Source organism: Cetorhinus maximus, chromosome 4, assembly GCF_964194155.1.
Source record: "Cetorhinus maximus chromosome 4, sCetMax3.hap1.1, whole genome shotgun sequence".
NCBI classification, from domain to species: domain Eukaryota; kingdom Metazoa; phylum Chordata; class Chondrichthyes; order Lamniformes; family Cetorhinidae; genus Cetorhinus; species Cetorhinus maximus.
In genome coordinates, this window is record NC_135882.1 from 14,522,903 (window position 1) to 14,545,244 (window position 22,342).

Consider the following 22,342-nt stretch of genomic DNA (forward strand, 5'->3'; position numbering starts at 1 on the left):
TTGCAGCACCAGGTTGTAAAGGATGCAGCAGGTGACAATGATGCATGACACCCTCTAGACTATATTGTAGGGCTCCACCAGACCGGTTCAGGCACTGGAACCTCATTTTCAGCATCCTGATGGTTTGCTCCACCAAGCTGCAAGTTTCAACATGAGCCTTGTTATACCTTCACTCTGCTGCAGTCTGAGAACGCCACACGGGTGCCATCAGCCACGCTGTCTGCAGGTAGCCCTTGTCCCTTAGGAGCCAACCCTGCAGCCTCTGCGGACCCTGGAAGATGTCAGGGATCTGTGACCGACAGAGAATGTAGGAGTCGTGGACACTGCCTGGAAACCGTGCACAGACTCTCTTCTCTGTCATCTCCGTTCTCCGTATGCCACAAGGCATACAGCTAGTTCACCAGGCTCCATGGTCCTGATGTACTCCTGCAGGATGAAAGAGAGAGACGCGTAGGTTAGCTTGGATATACTCAGAACCTCTCTTGTTTAAGTCTGAAGGCCCCTTAACGCATCCCGGAGAGTGCTGGCCACCGCTTGGATAACCAGAGTTTAATGTGCCACATGGCTGCCCAAAAGCACCCCCCCCCCCCCCGCCCCCCAAACTCCACCTGACTGATTGGCGGCAGCTTCGCCCACTGGACTGCATGCTGTGCTGTCGGCTCAGGCACAGGCTTTCTCCTAACCCACACTGCAAGGCTGTATTATTAGCTTGAACCATGGGGAAGACTGGGCCAAACCTGCATGATGACATTGCAAAGGGCTGTGACCCTCCACCAGTGTCTGTTCCATGGCCAGCTTTAGCAAGGAGATTGTACAACATGTGTCCCATCATCCAACTGTTCTGCTGTCTACTAAAGCACTCATTAGTTTGCAGTCTGTGCCCAAGGAGTGAAAATCTCAGGAGCACTTGGTTGTACTTTCATGCTTCTGTATTGCGTGAGTGGGCAGATAAGCTAGAGGCCCAACTCCATGCATTCAGTGTGACTGTGTCTGACCTGTCTCAGCTGCAGAGGAATGGTCGCTTTATACAAAGATTCCCTAATTCAGCCCCAAGTCTTTGGAATACTGTATTAATATCCAGTCGGGTACCTGTGTCTGATGGGAATGAATTGGTGACTTCCCATTTTATTTAGCCGATTCTCCTGCTAAGGAGTTGAACGTCAAGCTAATAACCCCCTCATGTGAAAAGTAACTTTGTTACAGAAGCAATCCAGGGAACAGCCAGCTAGATGTAAACAGAAGAGGGGAGTTTTACTCTATACCCCCTTGTCATACTCCCTCCGTTAATCAAAGTAATATTGCTTGTTTATCATCTCGATTCTCTTAACCATCTTATAAATGGCTTTAAGATTACCTCACTGACATTCCCTTTCCATGCTGAAAGCCCACATTTCTCAACCATTTCCTGATGTTACTTATCTTTGATGTTAGACTCTTGCCTGCAAAGTCTGCAGTGGTTGAATGTTTCCCTTGTGTCCTGGTAACCAGAGCTAAACGCAGTATTCTAAGTTTGAGCAGAGCACGATGCAGCTTGCTGTTGATTTATCTTGTCCTGTATTCTATTGCTTTTCCCACAAAATTCAACATTTTGTTGTTTATTGCTCTGCAATGGTTTTTTTTGTTGAACCACTTACATCAGACATTAGAACTTTCAATGACTGGACAATAAAAATACTGGATAACAAAAAAACAACTCAGAAGACACTTTGAGTGATTTCTGGAAACTTGATGGCCAAGACTTTGCAAACAGTGGGTTTAACTTACTGTACAATAGCAGCTATTGTGTGTGAACTTTTAATATTGCGAAGGTCTAGCACAGCACCACCTTCTGGAGTAACAAGTATTTGTTATTAATAATGAGTTTCTAATAAAACATTAGCTCATGTACCAAATTTATTATGTAGTAGACATTTATTCAGATTTTGTAGAATTGTGTTAGAGTAGAAAGAGTCAGTTGATTTTTCTGATTGGTGTTATACATAATGCCAGCGTGACTGTTGCTTGGGTAATCGGCACTTGGATCCTTCTGCTGCCTCTGTTCGTGGTCAGGCTGAACACAGAGATGTTTATAACTGGACTGCAGCAAAGCCTTAGAGGTATTTGCTGTACGGGCTTGATGTAAAATGTTGTGGTTGAAACCCTAATTCTGTTCGTTGCAATCCATAAACATTTTAGCTGCATTCCTAAACCATACCATGGAAGATCTAAATGTAAGTTCTGAGGCTTCTGAGCTTCAGCTTGGCATGCATATGAAACTTTGAAGATAAGAATTTTGTTTAGAAAGTAATTTTAAGCTGCTTATAACTGGAGTAGGTACAATACATGAGCATGATCTAGACCAGACCCCCCCCCCCCACCCAAGTTCTTGGTGCAGTCCGGTTAGGGACCAATAACCTTTGATCGAAGTAGACAAAGTTTGCGATTGAAGACACTTGCTAAGAGAATAAAACTGCAAGATCCCACAGGTTTTGAACAAATAAAAATAAACTTTACCATATAAGGTCAGAAAGAAAAATTCACAATATCTATCTTATACTCTAACATTCAGGGTTAATGTGAGGTACGTGTAAATTAACAGGCAAACTGTGATCGAACACACTGCACTACACAATAAATGACAGATGCAACCAAGACCGATTCCATAGATTTCCCAACAACCCCCTCCCCAGATGTCAGTAAACATTGTGAGTCAACCAATCTCATTGAATCTCTGTCCCTGTCTTTCACAAGGGATTCCAGTCTTCCTGTTCCATGTTTCACACACGCTGCTTGTAGTTAATGTCATCTTGTTCCCTTTTGCAGATGTAAATCTACATCAGTTCTGGGATGGAAAGCTATTGCATTGCCTCTGTAAGCAAATAGTGTAGCTCTCTTTGAATGTGCAAATGAAAGTCCTCGAGAAGTACCATGTAAATATTTAGTACAAGTTCTCTGTATTGTGGGCAGGTAGTTTACTGGTAAAGAGTCAGAGTCTCCTCTTTTACCTGTTTAAAAAGAGGAAGAGTGGGGCTTGTGTAAATCTAACAACAGGTGAGGGAATGAGAGAGAGCTGGCCTTAGAGGAGGACAGAAAGCAAAAAGAGAGGTGTGGGGATTAGCCTGGGATGGGAAGTGAAGGGAGAGACAGTTTGGGCAGTAATCTTAGATAGGCTATGATTCAGGAGGTGCATTTTGAAGGAGGGAAAATCTGAGAGGGAAAAGATCGAGAGGGAGAGAGAGAAAATGTAGCAAAGAGGGCAAAGACACCAAATCATTACTTTAACATATATTCAGGTTGGCCATATTTTGATGTTTGACTAGTCAGTGCAACCAGCTGTTAGTTCTGGGATGCCTTTTATTATACTAAAATGGATTTGGGTAGATCCTGACAAAATTGGGTTAAATCGGCGCAATTTTTGGAGCAGTGAGAGTACTGCCTACAAATACTACTGGAACTGGTGTTCCAATTACCCAAAGTAGTGCAATGTGTCTCAATGTTATTAAAATTCTTGGTGAATTGGCCAATTTGCTAAATGAGCCATCAGGAAAAATGCTGCTCTAAATTTTGGCTATAATTTTGGCATCTGGAATAATTTTTGCCATCTTGTTTTTTCAAAGTAATTTTTAAAAATTAAAAGTTTTTGTTTAACTTCTGCTTATGTATATTTTTAAAGTGCAATATCTTTGAGCTAATGAGAGAAACTGGAGGAGCAATATGACGTGGTTCGCAGTCACAGTAACCGTGTTACTAAAGCTGCTTAGGTTTTAAAACTTTCCTTCGGGGTGAAAAGTAACAACTTATTTGACTATCTTTCTCTTTGCCTGTTTTCTCATCCACTATAAAAGTGGGTTCTTGTACCAGAACCATTAACCTGTCTTTTCCCCGCAGAAGATTCTGACAGGACTTGTTCCAACATTTACTACTATTATTTCTGATTCCAGTATTTTGCTAATTTTATTTTTGTACTGTCTTACAAACATTGAGTGGCTAGCTCCCTTTCTTTACCTTATCCAAGTCAACTGATAACACTTTAATAGATTCACATTTTCACAGTTCTGTGATGCTCTCTTCTCCCTCCCCCTCACCCAGTATCCCACTATCCCCTCTTCTCTCTTCCTCCTGCCTCCCCTCCATTCTCTGTTACCCCCTCCATTCTGTTTAGCCTCGCTGCCCATTCTCCATTGTTTGGGGGAGTGGTAGAACTATGGGTTAAGTGTACTTATGGGTATGTTTGCATTTTTGTTCCAGAATTGTTGTATTTTTCTGTGTTTATCATGTTCTAAATTGTATTCTTCGTGATTTATAATGAACTAAAACTAATTGAATTTGGGGAGAAGGATTTTGCTTGGAGATCAGTGAATAACTAAAGTATGAAGAAAGTATAAAATAACCAATCAATAAATCTGCAGATTTATGGTAAATTATTAATTTAAATTCCATTTTACTTTCCATTTTTATTACAAAGGATGCTAAATTTCATGGGGTTTGGGAATTATGTTCTGCTAGTTAAATTCTGTTTTTATTGCATGAAATGATAAGGGGAATTCATACCAGAGTTCTGTGGATTGCATTTTATAATCACACCCATTTACAATGAAGAGGACAAACCAATGATCTTGCCAAACAGAATGGAAAAAAACTAAGATCTAAGAAATTGATTGCTTGTTGGTCATGTAGATAGTAGACACAAGAAAATTTATCTCCAATATATTGAGGCATACCAGAGTACCAGCCTTTGGTTAGATGTTTGAGCGTTAATTGAATGCAGATAATTATTAAAAGAGATTGAATTCATATGAGTATGTATGAAATCTTATCATGCTCATTATTACTGAATAAGTCTTCTCTTTTCTAGATAAAGCAAGAGCGACCAGAACGAATGCCTGATTTGAAAGCACTAGTAGATAAAAGGTTTAATGAACTGAAAAATTTAAACAAAGATGAGGATCTAATCAAAAATGATAAATATATACACTTCAAAGGTCAGTTGAGGGAGATGAAAAAGCAAGGTAAGTGTTTCTGTATTTAAAACATCCATATCATTGTTTGCAATTTGTAACCTCATGTTGGAAACCTAACATTGTTATAGTTTTTAAAGGCGTTACATACCATTAATGAAAATGTAAAATCATAATGCCCAGCAGTTCAGTAAACATTGGGACATATGAATTGCTGACTGAGAAGACCATGGTCCACTTAGTCGGCTTTCCACCATCCTGATATTGTTTCTGTCTCATCTGCTGGTTGTGTGTCATATTGCATGTTAGTGACTATCTAACATTAACCTGTGCTAACCTGTCACTTGGATTGTTTTTGACAAAAAAAGGCAATTGTTTTCAGCAATCATGATGGCTCTCAATTTTTTCTTTCTACCTCCATGAACTCTCTACCCTAGACGTTGAGCATTCTCTGCCCAGTCTATTGTCCCTTTCAGTGCACTCCCGTCGCCAGTGCTGGGGCTATGTTTCACACACTCAAGCCCATACACTATTCCTTCCATTCATTTAGTGCCTGCTTTTCCAATTCCATGCCCTGCTTTGTAAGCCTATAGCCGGTGGCCCAAAAACACCCCTATTCAGTACCATTAAAAAAAGAGGTTTGTAGATTAACAAGGCATTGAAATCTTCTCATTTTGGTTCTGTTGATGTGCCTTGACACCATAGATGTTTTACTGTGTGTGATCTCATATTATGTCACTCGGGGATATTTGTAACTGATTGGATGAACAATTTAACCAATTGAGATGCAATAATTACCGGAGGGCATCGCATACAAAAATAAGAGTATTCTTGCTTCTCTGAACAGTTTCTGTAAGATTTTCTCTGTTACAAACTGCAGGATATGTAACTTGTTTTAATCATCAGACTAACTTTTTCCATAACATTATATCTACATAGAGGGTTGAATGTGTTGCATTGTCTTGTATGCATGTATGGCGAATTCTTTGTTGAACATTGCACCAACAAATCCAAGATTGGTGATTATAGAGCAGTAGTACTGGCTTGTGAAGGCCTGTTAATATTACATTTCAGCAATTTTTATACTCACCCAGGGATCAAAATATACCCATATGAGTGGAGTAGACAGGCAAACAAACAAAAAAAACAACTGTATTGCTCCAAGGCCAAGTATTGAACATGTAGTCCAATTTAGCATTTCATCACAAATAATGTAATAAAATTGTTAGAGCACCAATTGGCAATAATTTGGCCTACAGTTATTGTGAGCTTAAAAATCTAATGTTGGCAGGCATGTTTTGGCATTTTCATTTCTGCATTATTTTTACCTCCCTACCTTTTTGAGTCATTTTTAGGCCAAATGAACGAGCAGATATAGCTTGATTCCCAACTGCTGCCAATTCTGCTATGCAATTCATTGCTTTGGCATGTGTAGCTCCACTGACATCCCACATAATTTTTGTCTAGGAGTAAAGAAGAGAGGTCTGATGCCAGTCGTCAAGAGAATTGATCCGCATTTGATTTCAATATTAGTGAGTAGGCAGTGTTGTAGAGGATACCAACCACCTGGATCGCTGTATCACATTTGGACCCCTTAAATGTAAGAGTACAGGGGCAAGTACCTGAACATTGGGAAATAGCTGACACAGCACCATCTTTAAAATGGGTCATAGGCAAAACCCAGGAAACGACACCAAAAGGAAAATACTACAGATGTTGAAAATCTGAAACATAAACAGAAAATGCTGGAAGTACTTAGCACCCCAGGCAGCATCTGTGGAAAGAAAAACAAAGTCAAGGTTTCAGGCCAGTGGTCTTTCATTGGAACTGAAGAAAGAGCTGTAACAGATTTTAAGTAGATACAGAGGCAGAGGAAGGAGGCGAGGGGAAAGAACAAAAGGGGATGCCACCCTTGCTGTTATAGAGTTTAAGGCACAGAAGATTAATTGGCAAAAGGGACAATCGTACAAGCCAAAGGGAGATGGTAATAGAACAGATAAAGAGGAGCATAAATGGGAATAGCAGAATCATTGCCTACAACTGCCATCTGCAAAAATGAGGGCAGAGATTATGATCTGAAATTGCTGAACTCATTTGTTGAATGCGGAAGACTGTGAAGTGCCTAATTGAAAGCTGAGATAGTACTCCTTAAGCTTACATTGAGCTTCATTAGAACAGTGTAGGAAGTCAAGGTCAGAGTGGGAGTGCGGTGGAAAATTAAAATGACAGGCGACCAGAAACTCAGGGTCACGCTTCCGCACCGAATGGTTCTGCCAAGTGGGCACTGAATCTATGTTTGACCACCCCAGATACTGAATTGTGAGCAGAAAATGTGGTATATTAAATTGAAGAAGAACAGGTAAATCACTTTCACCTGGAAGAAGTATTTGGGGCCCTGGATCATGGGAAGGGAGTAGGTTAAAGGGCAGGTGTTACATCTCCTGCACTTGCATTGGAAGATGCTATGGGAAGGGGAAGGGCTGTTGGGAGCAGTTGATGAGTGGAGCAGGGTATCGTGGAGGGAATGGTCCCTTTAGAATGTCCCAATAAGGGGAATGGAGGGGAAGATGTGTCCGGTGGAAGCATCACACTGGAGGTGGCAGAAATTGCATAGGATTAACCGTTGAATGTGAAGGCTGGTGGATTGAGAACAAGGGAAACCCTGTTGTGGTTCTTGGAGGGAGGGGAAATGATGAGAACAGAATAGTTGGAAATGGGTTGGACACAGTCAAGGACCCTGTTAACCACTGTGTGGGTGTCGGGGAAATCCTTATTTGAGGAAATAGATATATATATCAGAAGAACTGATACGGAAGGTGACATTGCCCAAACAGATGCAACAGAGACAGCGAAACTGGGAAGCTGAAAGAATGCATAATGAATTACTTAAATGGATGTGGAGAGAGGGATTTGAGCCTTGATTTATGGATTGAAAGTCTGGCCTAACAAATTTACTTGAGTTTTTCAAGGAAACCATGGCAGAGGAAATTCTGTGGATGTGATTATAGAGTGCAGCAAGGCATTTATTTGATGGTGCCACAGTAGTGATTAGTGTATAAGGTAGGATGGCATGAAATAAGAAAAAGCTTGTAAGGTCAGTTGAAAATTGATTACACCTGAGAAAGCAAAGGATAATTGTCAATGCAGCTTCATCAAGATGGCAAGGGGTCACTAGGAGGGTATCAAAGGGATTTCTTTGTAGTCACTACTCTTCATAATACATTTGAATGATTGGGAACTAGGGACAGAAATTTGTCATCTGAGGAGGGATGATTCCCTCAATAAGGAAGGGGCAGCCCAAGTACAAAAGCATCTGAATAGATTGAGAATGTGGGCTGATAAGTGAGAAATTACATTTCATGTGGATAAAATGTAAGGCAAAGGATATTAGGAAAGAAAAACAGTAAGAAGACAATAATAAATTGGTCTAAGCTGTAAAACATAAGAGAGAAATCTGGGGCATTGGTGGATAGATCATGGAAACAACAATACAATGTATATAAGGCAAGCTAATTGGTGCTGTATAGCCAGAGGAATAAAACATTGTTATGGCACAGCCGATGGTAAACGCTGAGCTGCTCAAATCCCAAAGGGAAACTTGAAACAACTGCCGCAACTATTTTCTAATTTGTATAAATTTTGAGATGCATGCCTTGAATTCAGTAGTAATAAGACCACCGGGGCTTATAAGTTTCTTACAAAAAATTAGACCTTAATTAATAGAAGAAATGATTTTAAGCATACCCAGATCTACAAATTACTACTAGGATAACTTCTAAATCCCCTAGTTAATCTAGCTCCCAGTTACACTTTCATTAAGGCAACAGTAGACACACTGATTTTTAAAGACCTAGACAAAGTAACACCCTGAAACAGTCAAATTCAAAGTGATTTTTCTTAACTTCAGTTATTTGTAGACAACACCTTGAGGCTTAGATGCTGGAGGCTTTTCACACTTGTTAGATCTTAGAATGCCTTCTCTTGCACACAGCCTTTTCTCCTTTATCTATATTTTCCCCTTTTGAATGTAAATTCCCATTGTTTCACTATGTCTTTGGACTTTACCGCTCTAATAATAAAAATCTCTCATGGTACCAATTTTACCAGTAATCCTTGGGAAAAAGAAACACACTGTTTCTTAACATCTCCTGGCTGTGTGAAACATTTCACCCCTCCTTTGAAATCAATCTAGTCTAGTTTATTTAAAAATACAAATGTCCCCTTAACATCTATGTTTACCTACTTAACATTTCAAACCTAGCTTATCTTCTGTTACATCAAAGCCTTCAAACTAGCTGCCTTTAATTCAGTTAAGCCCCTCTCTCTCACTCACATATACACACACACACAGACAGACCCCACTATTACTCTACTTTACAATAAATTCTAATAACGTGAAAATTATTATATCTTCCTGACAGCATACATTCGAGACTTGTCAAAGACAGTGGTATAGCCACACAAGCCAGTTTGAGCTATCCCAGGTTTCTTTTTATTCTTTCTTGGGATGTGAGCGTCGCTGGCAAGGCCAGCATTTGTTGCCCATCCCTTGAACTGAGCAGCTTATGAGGTCAGTTATGTGTCAGCCACATTTTTGTGTGTCTGGAGTCACACATAGGCCAAACCAGGGTAGGATAGCAGATTTCCTTCCCTAAAGGACATTAGTGAACCGGATGGGTTTTTACACCAATCGATAATGGTTTCATGGTCACCATTACTGAAACTAGCTTTTAGTTTTGGATTTATTAATTGAATTTAAATCCCACCATGGCAGCTGGTGGAATTTGGTTCCGTGTCCCCATAGCATTAGCCTGGGCCCCTGGATTACTAGTCCATCTTATTTTGAAATCTTTGCAGCCAGAGCCAGATCTTTCAATGACTGAGCAATGCAAGACTTAGTGTATCCTGAGAAAGTGAATATCTGAATTCCATAATGTCCAGAACCTTTCTGCCCCCAATCAGCCTCCAGCCCCCAACCTCAACACCCGCAACATCCACACCACCCTCCACCTGTCTCCTGGAAGAAATCACAATGTTGGTGGTGAAGGGGGACATTTTTGGTGCCAAGCTTAGTTGGTAGATTTGTTGGGTGGGTGGGAGGGATTTCTTTTGTCTTTTATGTGGTTTTATTTTTAAGGCTATATGTACTGTCATGAGCTGCATTTTAGAGAATTTCTTTGATAGAATGTAATTGAAGAGAATAATTTAAGTATAAGAAGTAGAAAATAGCCAATCGGGAAGGAAAGAGCATGTATTTAAATGTTGAAGAAGCAGAAATCTTTGGGCAGTGACTGTATGAACAAACTCCAACACGGGACAGAAAGTTTTATTATAAACAAAGGTTATTAATGGTGCTGACATAATTATGATGCAATGTCTAAGCTTCAGTGATTTTGGTGCGGATTCTTGGTTTATTGTAGTTAATACAGGCTATCAATTTCTAGTAGTGGAATTTTCATTTTAAATAACTTTTCCTAACATTTTGAGCATTTGTTTTCCTTGAGTCATGAACTTTACTTGAAAGGAACAAATTGTGAAATTCCTTTTAATTCATGGTTTCAGCGGGCAGATGATCAAAGCGTCTTAGAAGCAGCAGATTTAGTTTGCAGTTTCATTCTCACAGTATGTTCTACTTTTTGGTTTATAATTTCAAAGTGCAGGAGACCAAAGGCACAATATTTTCTTTTAATATAATTTATAATTTTTTTTTCTCTTCCTGTTGAAATTCTCAAGGACATGTTGTAACCTCTGAATGCCACTTTGAAGTAATTGCCTTTGGTATTTCTTTGATTGTGAATGTTCCTTCAGAGGGTTTACATTTCAGGGAATTTTGGAGGCAAAAGCAGTGTGTGTGTTTTGATATAAAATAGACACATTGTTGAAATAATACATGCGACCTCTTTCATGTAGGCAACTGCATTCTAGTGTGAAACATATCCAAATAAGCAACGGTGATTGTTATTCAATAAGGACTCTCCATAACATTGATTTTGAAACTCTATCAGAAAGTACCTTGTAAGGTCACTGTGCTAGAGAATGGCTTGTTGCTGTCTTAATGCGTAAACTATAAGAAAAACAATTATGGGTTTCTTCCTCTTGGACTAATATAGGTTTGTATCACAGGTTGTATTACATGCCACCTTTTTGCAAAATTTTCTTTTAGCATGATGTCAGCTTCCAAAAAAATGCTGGTGGAACCTAGCTGTACTTTTCTCCACCATCCTTGATTACTGCGGTGCTGGTCTCTAACTTAAGGTTTTATAACTCATCCTGTTCAGCTCCCATCAAAAAGGACCATAACCTATCTCCCAAATCCATCCCTGTCCATGGATTTTTTTCTCAGAGTGAGCCTGAGGATGCGTATATGTGCAAAGCTCTGTGGTTGAAATCCCATATTATCCTATTTCTACTTTTTCATTATTGTCCACCTCTGTTTTTTACCTAGCCACTGTTGCTGGTGAAATCCTTATCCATGCCTTTGTCACCACCTGGCCTCTAAAGCTCCTGCCCATATAAACTTCAGTTTGAACAAAACAATGCCACGTGTAAGTGATCCAGCGCCAGATCCTGTTCAGATAGCAGCAACTTGACTTTGCACAATGCCTTTTAATGTCCCAAGGTGCTTTGTAGAGGAGAGGAAGAAAATGTATACCGAATAGTCAGTAAAGCACGCAAGGATGTTCAACGTGATAGAGTGCCAATGTGCAGGCTGCTTTGTCTTGAATGGTGTTAAAAGGCAGGTTTGCTCTGTCTGTGATTAGAAATAAACTGGCTTAACATTTCATTCCATGCTCCCTCCATCTATTTGCATGTTTCTAACAGATTGTAGACGACACATGCAAAAGGCATAGCTATCCAATTCAGGTCACAAGGGGGTGCCATTGTTACACTTGGATCCTACTATTATCCAAGCATATGTAAGGCTCTCATGAAAGCAAAATATTCATTATTTAAGAGTCAAGGATGCCAAAGATCCCAAACACTGTATCTAAGACTGATCTGAGTCAATCCCAAAAACTGTATCTAAGACTGACCTGAGTCAATAGCAACAGGGAATGGAGTTTGAAATATAGTGATCGATAAAGTTGACCCTGGAATTATTTAAGAAACAATGGGCAGTTCCGAAATTGTAGATAAACTGTCTTTGGATGGATGGACTGAATCACCTTCAGCCATAATTATCTTGTGAACACACCATCTTAATTCCATGACCTATTAGACCTATGTTCCAGTTTGTACCCTCTGCTGTCTTGACTGTGGCTTGCTGTACAATTGTTGTGCTGAAGACATCTGCTCCAGGACCACACGCACCTGTAGCCAAGCTGTTCCAACATCTACAACATTGGCATCTACCTGACAAAGTGCAAAATTGCCTGGGCATGTCCTGTCTTCAAAAAGCAGGACAAATCCAGTCTGGCTAATTACCACCCCAATCAACACATAATGGAAGGTGTCATTAACATTGTTATCAAGTGCGTTTACACAAATAACCTGCTCATTGGTGCTCAGTTTGGGTTCCACCAGTACAATTTAACTTCAGACCTCATTATAGTCTTGGTCCAAACACAACAAAATAACTGCTCGAAGTGAGGTGAGAGTGACTGCTCTTGACATCAAGGTAGCATTTGACCGAGTGTAGCATCAAGGAGCCCAAGTAAAATTGAAATCTATGGGAATCGGGTAACGGTGACATACCTAGCTCTTAGGAAGATGCTTGTTGTTGTTCAGGCCAATCATCCCAGCCTCTGGATGTCACTCCAGGAATCCTTCAGGTCAGTGCCCTAGGCCCAACATCCTTCAGTTGCTTGGTCAATAACCTTCCCTCCATCAGGTCAGAAGTAGGGACGTTCATTGATGATTGCACAGTGTTCAGTACCATTTGCGACTGCTCAGACACTGAAGCAGACCTTGTCCAAATGCAGCAAGTTCTGGACAACACTCAGGCTTGGGCTGATAAATGGCAAATAACGTTTGTGCTACACTAATACGAGACAATGACTATCTCCAAAAAGAGAGAATGTAACCATCTCCTCTTGACATTCAAAGGCATTACCATCGCTGAATCTCCCACCATCAACATTCTCAGATTCTCCATTGACCAGAAACTTAACTCAAAAAACCACATGAATACTGTGGCTGTAAGCACAGGGCAGAGTAACTGAACACCTGACTCTCTAAAGTCTTTCCACCATCTGCATGGCATAAGTCAGGACTGTGATGAATGCTCTCCAACTGCCTGGATGAGTGCAGCTCCAACAACACTCAAGAAGCTTGACACTATCCAAGACAAAGCAGCCTGCTTGGTTGCCACTCTATCATCAACATTCCAACCCTCCAGGTGGTCCGTGTCCATGTGCAGCAAGTCCTGGGCAACACTTGGGCTTGGGCTGATAAATGGCAAGCAACTGTAGAGATGTACTACTGAGAGACTTCTTTAGTTGAACAGCAAACTTTATTTACAGAGCTGTTGGATTTGTTGCCTGCTTCGAGCAAGGTTACAATACACTCCACAGACTAGGAACACCCTGCCCCTTATAAGATTCACCGCGCTCGATGTTGATTGGCTGTTCTGACCACGTGACCCTTACTCAGTAATGCTGCCATTAAAGCAACAATCACCACATCCCTCCCCTTTTAATTCCTTGTTTTACATTCCTTATTTACACAAATTACTTCATCCAGGTGAATAGAAAACAATATCAAAAATCTTAGAAATAATCACAATTGCATTTTGTCATGAATTCAGATTATACACTTAGTTCCAGCAATTACAAATCAAGTAATTGAGGGGCTCTCTGTTTCAGGTAGAGAGGTTCTCCTACAGGGTACCTCTTTTGGCACAGGAAGTTCGTTACTACTTGATTCAATGGAGACATCAGTTATGTCAATAACAGAATGATCAGTTACTTTGGTGCTTACGGGTTCGATAACATTCCTTGGTGGCAACATTGACTGTGGAAGTGTCTCTCTGCTCCTCAGGTGATCCACGTGTTTACGAATGATCCGGCCTTCCATGTCTACTTAGCATGAAAGGGGTCTGGTCTCACAGACAATAATCCCTGGGATCCAGCTTGGACCGCTACCAAAGTTTCTTACATATATGGCTTCATCTACCATAAATTTCCGGGCTGTACTCTGCAAATCATGTCTTGTTTTCTGATTACCTTGGTTCTTCTCTACCCTCCCTGGTAAATTTCGAAATACGAGGTTCAGTCTTGTTCTGAGATGACGCTTCATAAGCAGTTCTGCTGGTGGAACTCCTGTTGTTGCATGCGATAGCTAAGAAGGAAGCGTGAGATTTTGGTTTCCAAGGTTCCTCACGACAATTTTTTAGGCCTGACTTGAAAGTTTGGATGGCTCGCTCAGCGTTTGATGCTGGGTGGTAAGGCACAATTCTGATGTGTTTAATGCCATTTACACTGGTGATGTTCTGAAATTCAGCACTTGTAAATACAGCTCCATTGTCTTATACAATGACTTCAGGCACTCAGTTGAAAAGCATTGGCATAACCTTTCAATGGTAGCTTGCGACGTAGGTAATTTCACCTCAAAAAAACCTCCATCCATTTTTAGTAGGTGTTGGTTATAAGCAAAAACATTGTGCCTAGAAATAGACCCATGTAGTCTATGTGGAGCTGCACCCATGGCTGGCCAGGCCATTCCCAAGGGTATGGGGGACTGTGGCTGGCAACTTTTGTTGCATTTGGTACTGTTGACAGTGCTTGACTAGCTTCTGAATATCTGCATCTATACCAGGCCACCACACGTAACTCTTGGTGAGCATTTTCATCTTAGAAATGGCAGGATGAGCGCTGTGTAATTTGATTAGGAGCAGTTCCCTGCCTGGTATAGGAACAACTACTCTTGCTCTCCAGAGTATAATGTCATCCTAACAACTCGATTCGTATTTGTGGGTAGAAAATGGTTTCATTTCCGCGGAGACTGGCTCATTTAACCATCCTGTAAGTATCTGGTCTCTCACTTTGGACAGAAGCAGATCTCGATTGGTCCAGTTCCTGACCTGCTTCGCGCAGACTGGCGATGTATCTAAAAAGTTCAATAGAAAGACGGTTTCTTGGGGTACAGGAATACACCTAGGTGCTTTCTTGCAAGGGTAGGCAGCTAAGAACATCTGTGTTCCCTGTGTGTATCCCAGGGCCGGTGCTTGAAAGTGTATTCGTAGGTGGACAGAATTAATGACCATCCCTGAATTCTTGCTGAGGCTATCGGTGGGATAGCCTTGTCTTCTTTGTAAAGGCCCAAAAGCAGTTTATGATCGGAGACAAAAGTAAATTGCCTGCCACATAAGTACTAATGGAATTTTCTAAGTCCGAAGACTACTGACAGTCCTGCCTTCTCTAACTGCAAATAATCTTTCGGCCACTGAGAGGGTTCTTGAAATGTAACCTATTGGCCTCTCAGAGCCATCGTCCATTTCATGGGACAACACTGCACCAAAACCATATGGAGAGGCGTCGCAGGTCAATATCAATTCTTTAGATGGGTCGAAGTGCACTAACAAGGTTGTGGAGTGCAGCAGTTGTTTTACTCTGTTGAAGGCTTCCTCCTGTGGAGCCTTCCAGGACCAATGTTGGTGTTTCTTAAGCAGTATGTGCAAGGGGACCAGTACAGTCGACAAGTTGGGTAAAAATTGCCCGTAGTAGTTTACCATCCCTAAAATGATTTGAGTTCAGTGATATTTGTGGGGGAAGGCACCTCCTTTATCGCCTTAACCTTTTCTTCCATGGGATGTAATCCTTGGGTGTCTACATGGTGCCCCAGATAGGTAACCTCAGTGGCTTGGAAAGTGCATTTCTCCTTTTTTAGGCAAACTCCCGCTTCCAGAAATCTTTTTAATAGCTCCTCTAAATTTGCTAAATGCTCGGCCTCTGTCGATCCAGTTATGAGGACATCATCAAGGTACACTACAACCCGTGGTAATCCCTGTAGCAAACTCTCCATCGTCCTTTAAAATATTGCACATGCTGAGGACACGACAAAAGGCAGGCGCGTATGCTGGAATAGGTCTTGTGTGTGTTTATTGTGACATACTCCCAGGGCATGTTATCTAACTCGAGTTGCTGGTACGCATGGCTCATATCCAACTTAGTGTAGGGTTGACCTCCTGCCAGTTTTGCCGTACAAGTCTTCAATTCTTGGAATTGGATATTTAACCAACTTGGAGGCCCGATTAACTGTCAGCTTATAAATGCTGCAAATGCAGACAGTCTTATCCGGTTTCAGTACGGGGATGATAGGTGCCGCCCATTCCGAAAGTTGAACCAGCTGAATGATGCCTAGTTCCTCCAGCCTGTTTAACTCAGCATCCACTTTTTCTCTTAAGGCATATGGTACCAGTCTTGCTTTAAAAAATAGGGAGTTGCCTCTGGATCAACATAAATCTTGGCTTAAAAGCAAAATACTGCAGATGCTGAAAATCTAGAACAAAAACAAAAATACCTGGAAAAACTCAGCAGGTCTGACAGCATCTGCGGAGAGGGATACAGTTGACATTGAGTCCGTATGACCCTTCATCAGAACTAAGATATATAGAAATGAGATGAAATATAAAAGATATGAAATAGAAGGGGGTGGGACAGGAGAGCTCGATCGGGGCCAGTGATAATTGGAGGCCAAGAAGAGACTGCCAAAGGTGTCATAGACAAAAGGACAAAGGGGTGTTGATGGTGGTGATTGAAGGATGTGCTAATGGGAACATTAAGGGAAGCAAGCAGGACAAGCTAGTGGCAGATGGCCCTAGTGCGGGTGGGGTGGGGGGAAGGGATCGAAATGAGCTAAAGGGTGGAGATGAAACAATAGATCGAAATAAATTTAAAAATAGGAGGGAAAAGAAAAAAATATAATTGTAAAAAAATTATAAATTATTGGAAAAGGGGGGATCGGCAAGGGGGTGGGGATGGAGGAGAGAGTTCATGATCTGAAATTGTTGAACTCAATATTCAGTCTGGAAGGCTGTAAAGTGCCTAGTCGGAAGATGAGGTGCTGTTCCTCCAGTTTGCGTTGAGCTTCACTGGAACAATGCAGCAGGCCAAGGACGGACATAAATCTTGGCTTGCAAGCCTTTGATTTTTCCCAGTTCATCACAAAAGACACTGTTGTATTTTTTCAACAAATCTAGCAGTTCTCCCGCCTGCACTTGAAAAATCTTGGACCAATTTAACTTGATTTATTTTAGCCAGTCATGGCCCAGAAGGCTTGGTCCTTCCCCAGTCACTATTATTACTGGGAGCTGGGCTAACTGCTGCCCATAGCTCACAGATACCATGGTGGTGCCTTTTACTTTTGTTACTTTTCCCGTGTAAGTCTTCAACTGGGTTCTGTCCAGCTCTAGGGTTGGGTACCTTCTCTCAGGTACTAAAATGTGTGCTGACCCATCACGGGCCTATTGCCATATATCCACCTCCATAACTAGAGACTTCCCATTCAAGTGGAGTGTAACAGTAATAGGGTCTGCTTTGACTGCTTTAAGATTAAAAAGAGAGTGAATGTCAGAATCAGTTACGTCAGGCTCTTTTACGTTATGTACTTTTAACATCATTGCTGGCTGGTTACTTGGCAGACTGTACTTAACTCTGCACTGCTTTATCAAATGCCCTATTTTGCGACAGTAATAGTACTCGGCCTCCTTAAATCTGCATATTTCAGGAGTGCCATTACCCCCACATTGGTAACATTTCAACTTCAAGATCACTCTCTGCCTCCGGCATATATTTTTTTTGATTTCTGGGTGATTGGGAATGATTCCCACTTAGCGGCTGCTTCAGCGGTTTTCGTGCGACACCTGGCTGCAGGTTCCCGCCCTAACTGGTAAATGGCACCATTTTGTAAACTTTGTAGCTCCTGCGAATCATTTTCAGTGCTATCCCCATTGCTCATTTAAAAGTTATATCGATTTCTGCAAGCAGTCAACGCTGAATGGTGTCGTTCCGCACACCACAAACTAACCGATCCCATAGCACGTCGTTTAAGGTTGCCCCGAAATCACAATGTTCTGACAGTTGCTTCAACTTAGCACTATGAGTTGTGATTGATCCGTCTGGGGTCCTCACCCTTGTATTAAATTTGAATCTTTGCATAATGACCGATGATTTGGACTTAAAATGGCCCTTCACTAAATCCACAAGTTCACTGAATGATTTTGAGCCGGGTGCACTTGGGGCTGTGAGACTGCGAATAAGGTTGTAGGTTTGACTCCCACAGCCATACAAGAGAATTGCTATGCGCTTTACCGCCTCCTCCCCTAGTTTGTTGGCCTGGAAATGAAATCTGATGCATTGACTCCAGTCCTCGAGTCAAATGGGTCGATCCTCCTGAAGAGCAGCATCCTAGTGAGTATATATATATTTTTTCTTTCTTTAAAATGAGATACTCTCAGTTGTAGGGTGAGAAGTAGTGCCAGGATCATTTATCCTGGTCGCCAGATGTAGTCATACAGTACCAAGATGCTTCTTTAGTTGAACGATGAACTTTGTTTATAGAGCTGTTGGATTAGCTACTGCTTCTAGCAAGGCTACAATACACTCCCCAGGCTAGGAAAGCTCCACCCCTTATAAGATTACCTGTGCTCAGTGTTGATTGGCTGTTCTGACCATGTAACCCTTACTCTGTAAGATTGCCTTTAAAGCAATAATCGCCACAGAACGTTCATGCTACACTGGTACCAGGCAATGACCATCTCCAGCACAGTGTGGCTACAGTGTGTATCATTTGCAAGATGCATTACAGCAATTCTCCAACGCTTTTTCATCTTCACCTTCCATAGCCGTGACCCACACTACCTGGAAGAGCAAAGGCAACAGATGCCTGAGAACACTATGACTGAAAATTTCCCTCCAAGTCGCACACCATCCAGACTTGGAATTATATCACTGTCCTTCATCTGCGCTGGGTCAAAATCCTGAAATCCCCTTCTCAGGTACTTTGGGAATACCCACACCACATGGACTGCAGCGGCTCAAGAAGGTGACTCATTACCACCTTCTCAAGGGAAATTAGGGTTTGGCAACAAACGCTGATCTTGCCAGCAGTGCCCATGAACAAGTTTTTAAAAAAATGCAGGTTCTTTATTTTCCTTCACTTTTTTTATTCATTCATCTCAATCGCGAAGTATCTGGTTCCAGCTTCATGGCCCCTTTTGAAAACAGTGTGATAATTCACAATATTGCTTATCCTGCTAGCTTGTGGCCAAGTAGTTAACATTAGCCCATGAATCTAAGAAAAGTATTATAAATATATTAAAAATCATGAATCTGGAGATACTTCCTGTTGACAAAATCTTACTTCCTGTTGTTGCTAGAAAGCAAAACTCCTTTGCATCAATCAATTCTACTACTTCTTCCTAAATTGCCATACTTAGTAATAAATAATATAAAAACAAGGTATTATGCAAAAACAAGTGCAGAATATATGGCTTTAATTTGGGGACTGAATTATTTCAATGCAGTTTGATCCAATTTAACCAAGTACTTGGTTAAAACCTGTTATATATTTAACTTTTTCTAGTTCTAATGAAAGGTTATTGACCTGAAATGTTAACTCTGTCTCTGCACAGATGCTGCCTGGCCTGCTGAACATTTCCAGCATTTTCTGTTATTTCAGATTTCCAGCATCCACAGTATTTTATTTTCACATTATTTTTAGATTTGCGTTGTTTCTTTTATCCCCTTCCACCCTATGGAAAGGCTTTGACCTACACTTTGGTATCCCCTGACACTTGCACCCAAATCTAGAATTTGGTATATTGGATGCAGATGCATACCCTAATGCTTTGTTCCCAATGCTCTGCTGAGATTGCAGTTTTGTGACTTTAATTTCCATAAAAAAGTGAAGATTACACTATCAGTACAAGCACTAGATATCATAATTCATTAATTTATGAAGCTTATTTGAGGATTCTAGTGTTATGAACACTTTGTCGACTGACACAGATACAAGGGGCTGAATGGCCTCCTGTGTTGTAAATTTTCTATGACTCTATGAATGCAGTATTGCATTTCCAGCAAGGCCGTTTCTTCAGAATATTATAGGTTGGATTATTGTGTCCTGTGAAATTAGTTATTATTTTACCTTTTTGTTATTGACCAGCACTATTGGATAGTCTACCCAAGGTACCTGAGATTTATATGTTGCATGTTGAATATTTATTATAATAAACTGACCACCCATTCATTAAGTAGGCTTACAGCAATAAATATATGATGGTCTTGACTTGCAGCACGTGGAGCTGATTATGTGGTGTCAATAACTGTTGGAGAGCAGCATATGTGCATTCATTGCCTGTCAGGTACCCAGCTCTGGCACCATGGACCAAGGCTGCATTGTCACCCCCATATTTCTTGTTCAAAAGTACCTCCTTCCAACATGATTGCCAAAATCTGTTTGTTCAATGTTTTACTTGTATTGTGCCAACAGCAGTGTTGACCTGTTGGGTTCTTGGTGACATGGGAAAGTAAAACCTGTAACTCTGGTTATTGCTATTGGTTGCTTAAGAGTCTCTGTGTACCTTGGAGTGGTTTGATATGTTTTTTCACAAGGTAATAGTCTTGATAGCCGTTAACCTCAAGTTGCTCTGGCATCTGTCGACTGCTGAGCAAGAATATTGCACTAGGTAAAACTGGCCTGGTTGCAGGGGCTTAATGTAAACAGCCTGCTTAAACTTTAGAAAGTGTCATAGAAACTACTGTTTTCACAAATTGCTGAATTTACAGTGAGTTGAATATTAACTTGGATCCCTGGAAGCAGTATAAATGCCAAAGGAAAAGCAGTGACTCAGTATGAGTCATTTGCTTCAAGTGATTCTGAAGTTGTGCGCATTGAATTATTTGGCAGGCATTCTGTTTACTGTGCTATAGATTTTTTTCTAGGAACTCATGATTACATTTAGTTCTTTTAAATCCTCCTTTGTAATAAGATTAGTTAAAAGCGCCAATGTGCATTCAGTCTTTTATTGCAAAGTGAATCATATTCACAACTAGCACAGAATGTAGAGAACAGATTACTCTGACAGCAGTAATGTACTTATGGCTCTGTACTTGGAAGAATGAATTTTGCAGGTCCTAGTTTGTTCCCAGTACACTTCAGTTAGAATGATTATAGACAGTGGAATACAGTTTGTAAATCGAGAAGTAATTTTCTGATTTAGGGAAGCATAAGTTGTTGGAGATTGGGGCCATTGACCTTTATGTAAGACTTTATACCCTTGAATGTGTAGGGCACAAAGCCATGTAAATGCTAAAGGAGATTACATTTTAGATTTTTTGAAATCATTCAGAAGTCCACTCAAAAATACAAGTCAGTAGCTGTGACAGCTTTTTGCCTTTGGTTGCTTTCCATGTGTCTCTTTACCATTCTTTCCTTCTCTGTTGTTCTTTCTCTCTCTCAACCTATAAGTTGGCTGATGTATAAGAGCAGTTGGTTCACTTTTTATGTGCCTTATCTGGAGGATCTGGCATGGAAAATGGAAGAGAGGGTTTTGTGTCCCCCATGCAGTTGGCAGGTTGAGAGGGATGATGGTTTGTCTTTTGCACTGGTTCTATTTGCAAAATGATATATTCAGATTTTTTGGGGATTGCACCAGAACTTAAAAAAATAAGATTCCATAAGGAGTACCCTGAGTCTTAACCATGCTGATTGTTTTATTATCATAAATATACTGGTTATCATAAATACTCTGTTTAATATTGGATAACTTAATCTATTTAATTATATGTGATTTGAAAATAATTTGGTTACTCTATTACATTTGTATTCAAATTTAATATGCTTTCGCACATATTTAGCAAGGACAATTGTAATATCTGGTACATGCTGTAAATAGAGTTGCAGGTTTGTGCACATGATCTACCTGCCATTTTATTTCTAGGAGGATGTGATAATGCATGCACTTCTGAATTCAGAATAGTTAAAGTGAAGAGCCTGGACTATATATGTGTTGCAGAGAATTACCAGTCTGATAATTAGCCGATCATTAATAAGCTTGTGTACAGTTCCATAGCACCAGTAGTCCTCCAAGTAGGCATTCCTCATGTATAAGTGTCAGCTGTTTAACCATAGGGAGTATCATATCTGAACTCAGCCTGGGGTTCTCACCTATTGTCTAAACATGTATGTTTTTCAACGAAGCTCATTGGATAGTGATTAGGGTAATTTCCTCTCCTCCCATTTCCCACAAGCCAAAAGTAGTTTCCTACTAATGTAAAATAAAAACAGAAAATGCTGGAATTACTCAGAAGGTCGGGCAGCATCTGTGGAGAGGGAAACTGAGTTAATGCTTCAGGTTGATGCTCTTTCATCGGAATTGCTATTACCGTTTTTTACTCCTGCCTAAGGTGAGATCAGAAACCATAGGAAAGGTCAGAGATCTAACCTGGTATTCTATTGATCTA

At 40.7% G+C, this 22,342-nt stretch overlaps 1 protein-coding gene across 1 annotated transcript in view; it reads left to right on the forward strand.

The window, feature by feature from the left end:
- Positions 1-22,342, forward strand: part of nsmce2 (NSE2 SUMO ligase component of SMC5/6 complex) — a 157,978-nt gene that overhangs the window by 64,470 nt on the left and 71,166 nt on the right. The window contains exon 4 of the mRNA XM_078539965.1: positions 4,835-4,988. Within this exon, the coding sequence (XP_078396091.1) occupies positions 4,835-4,988 (154 nt within the window). The remainder of the gene's footprint in view (positions 1-4,834; positions 4,989-22,342) is intronic.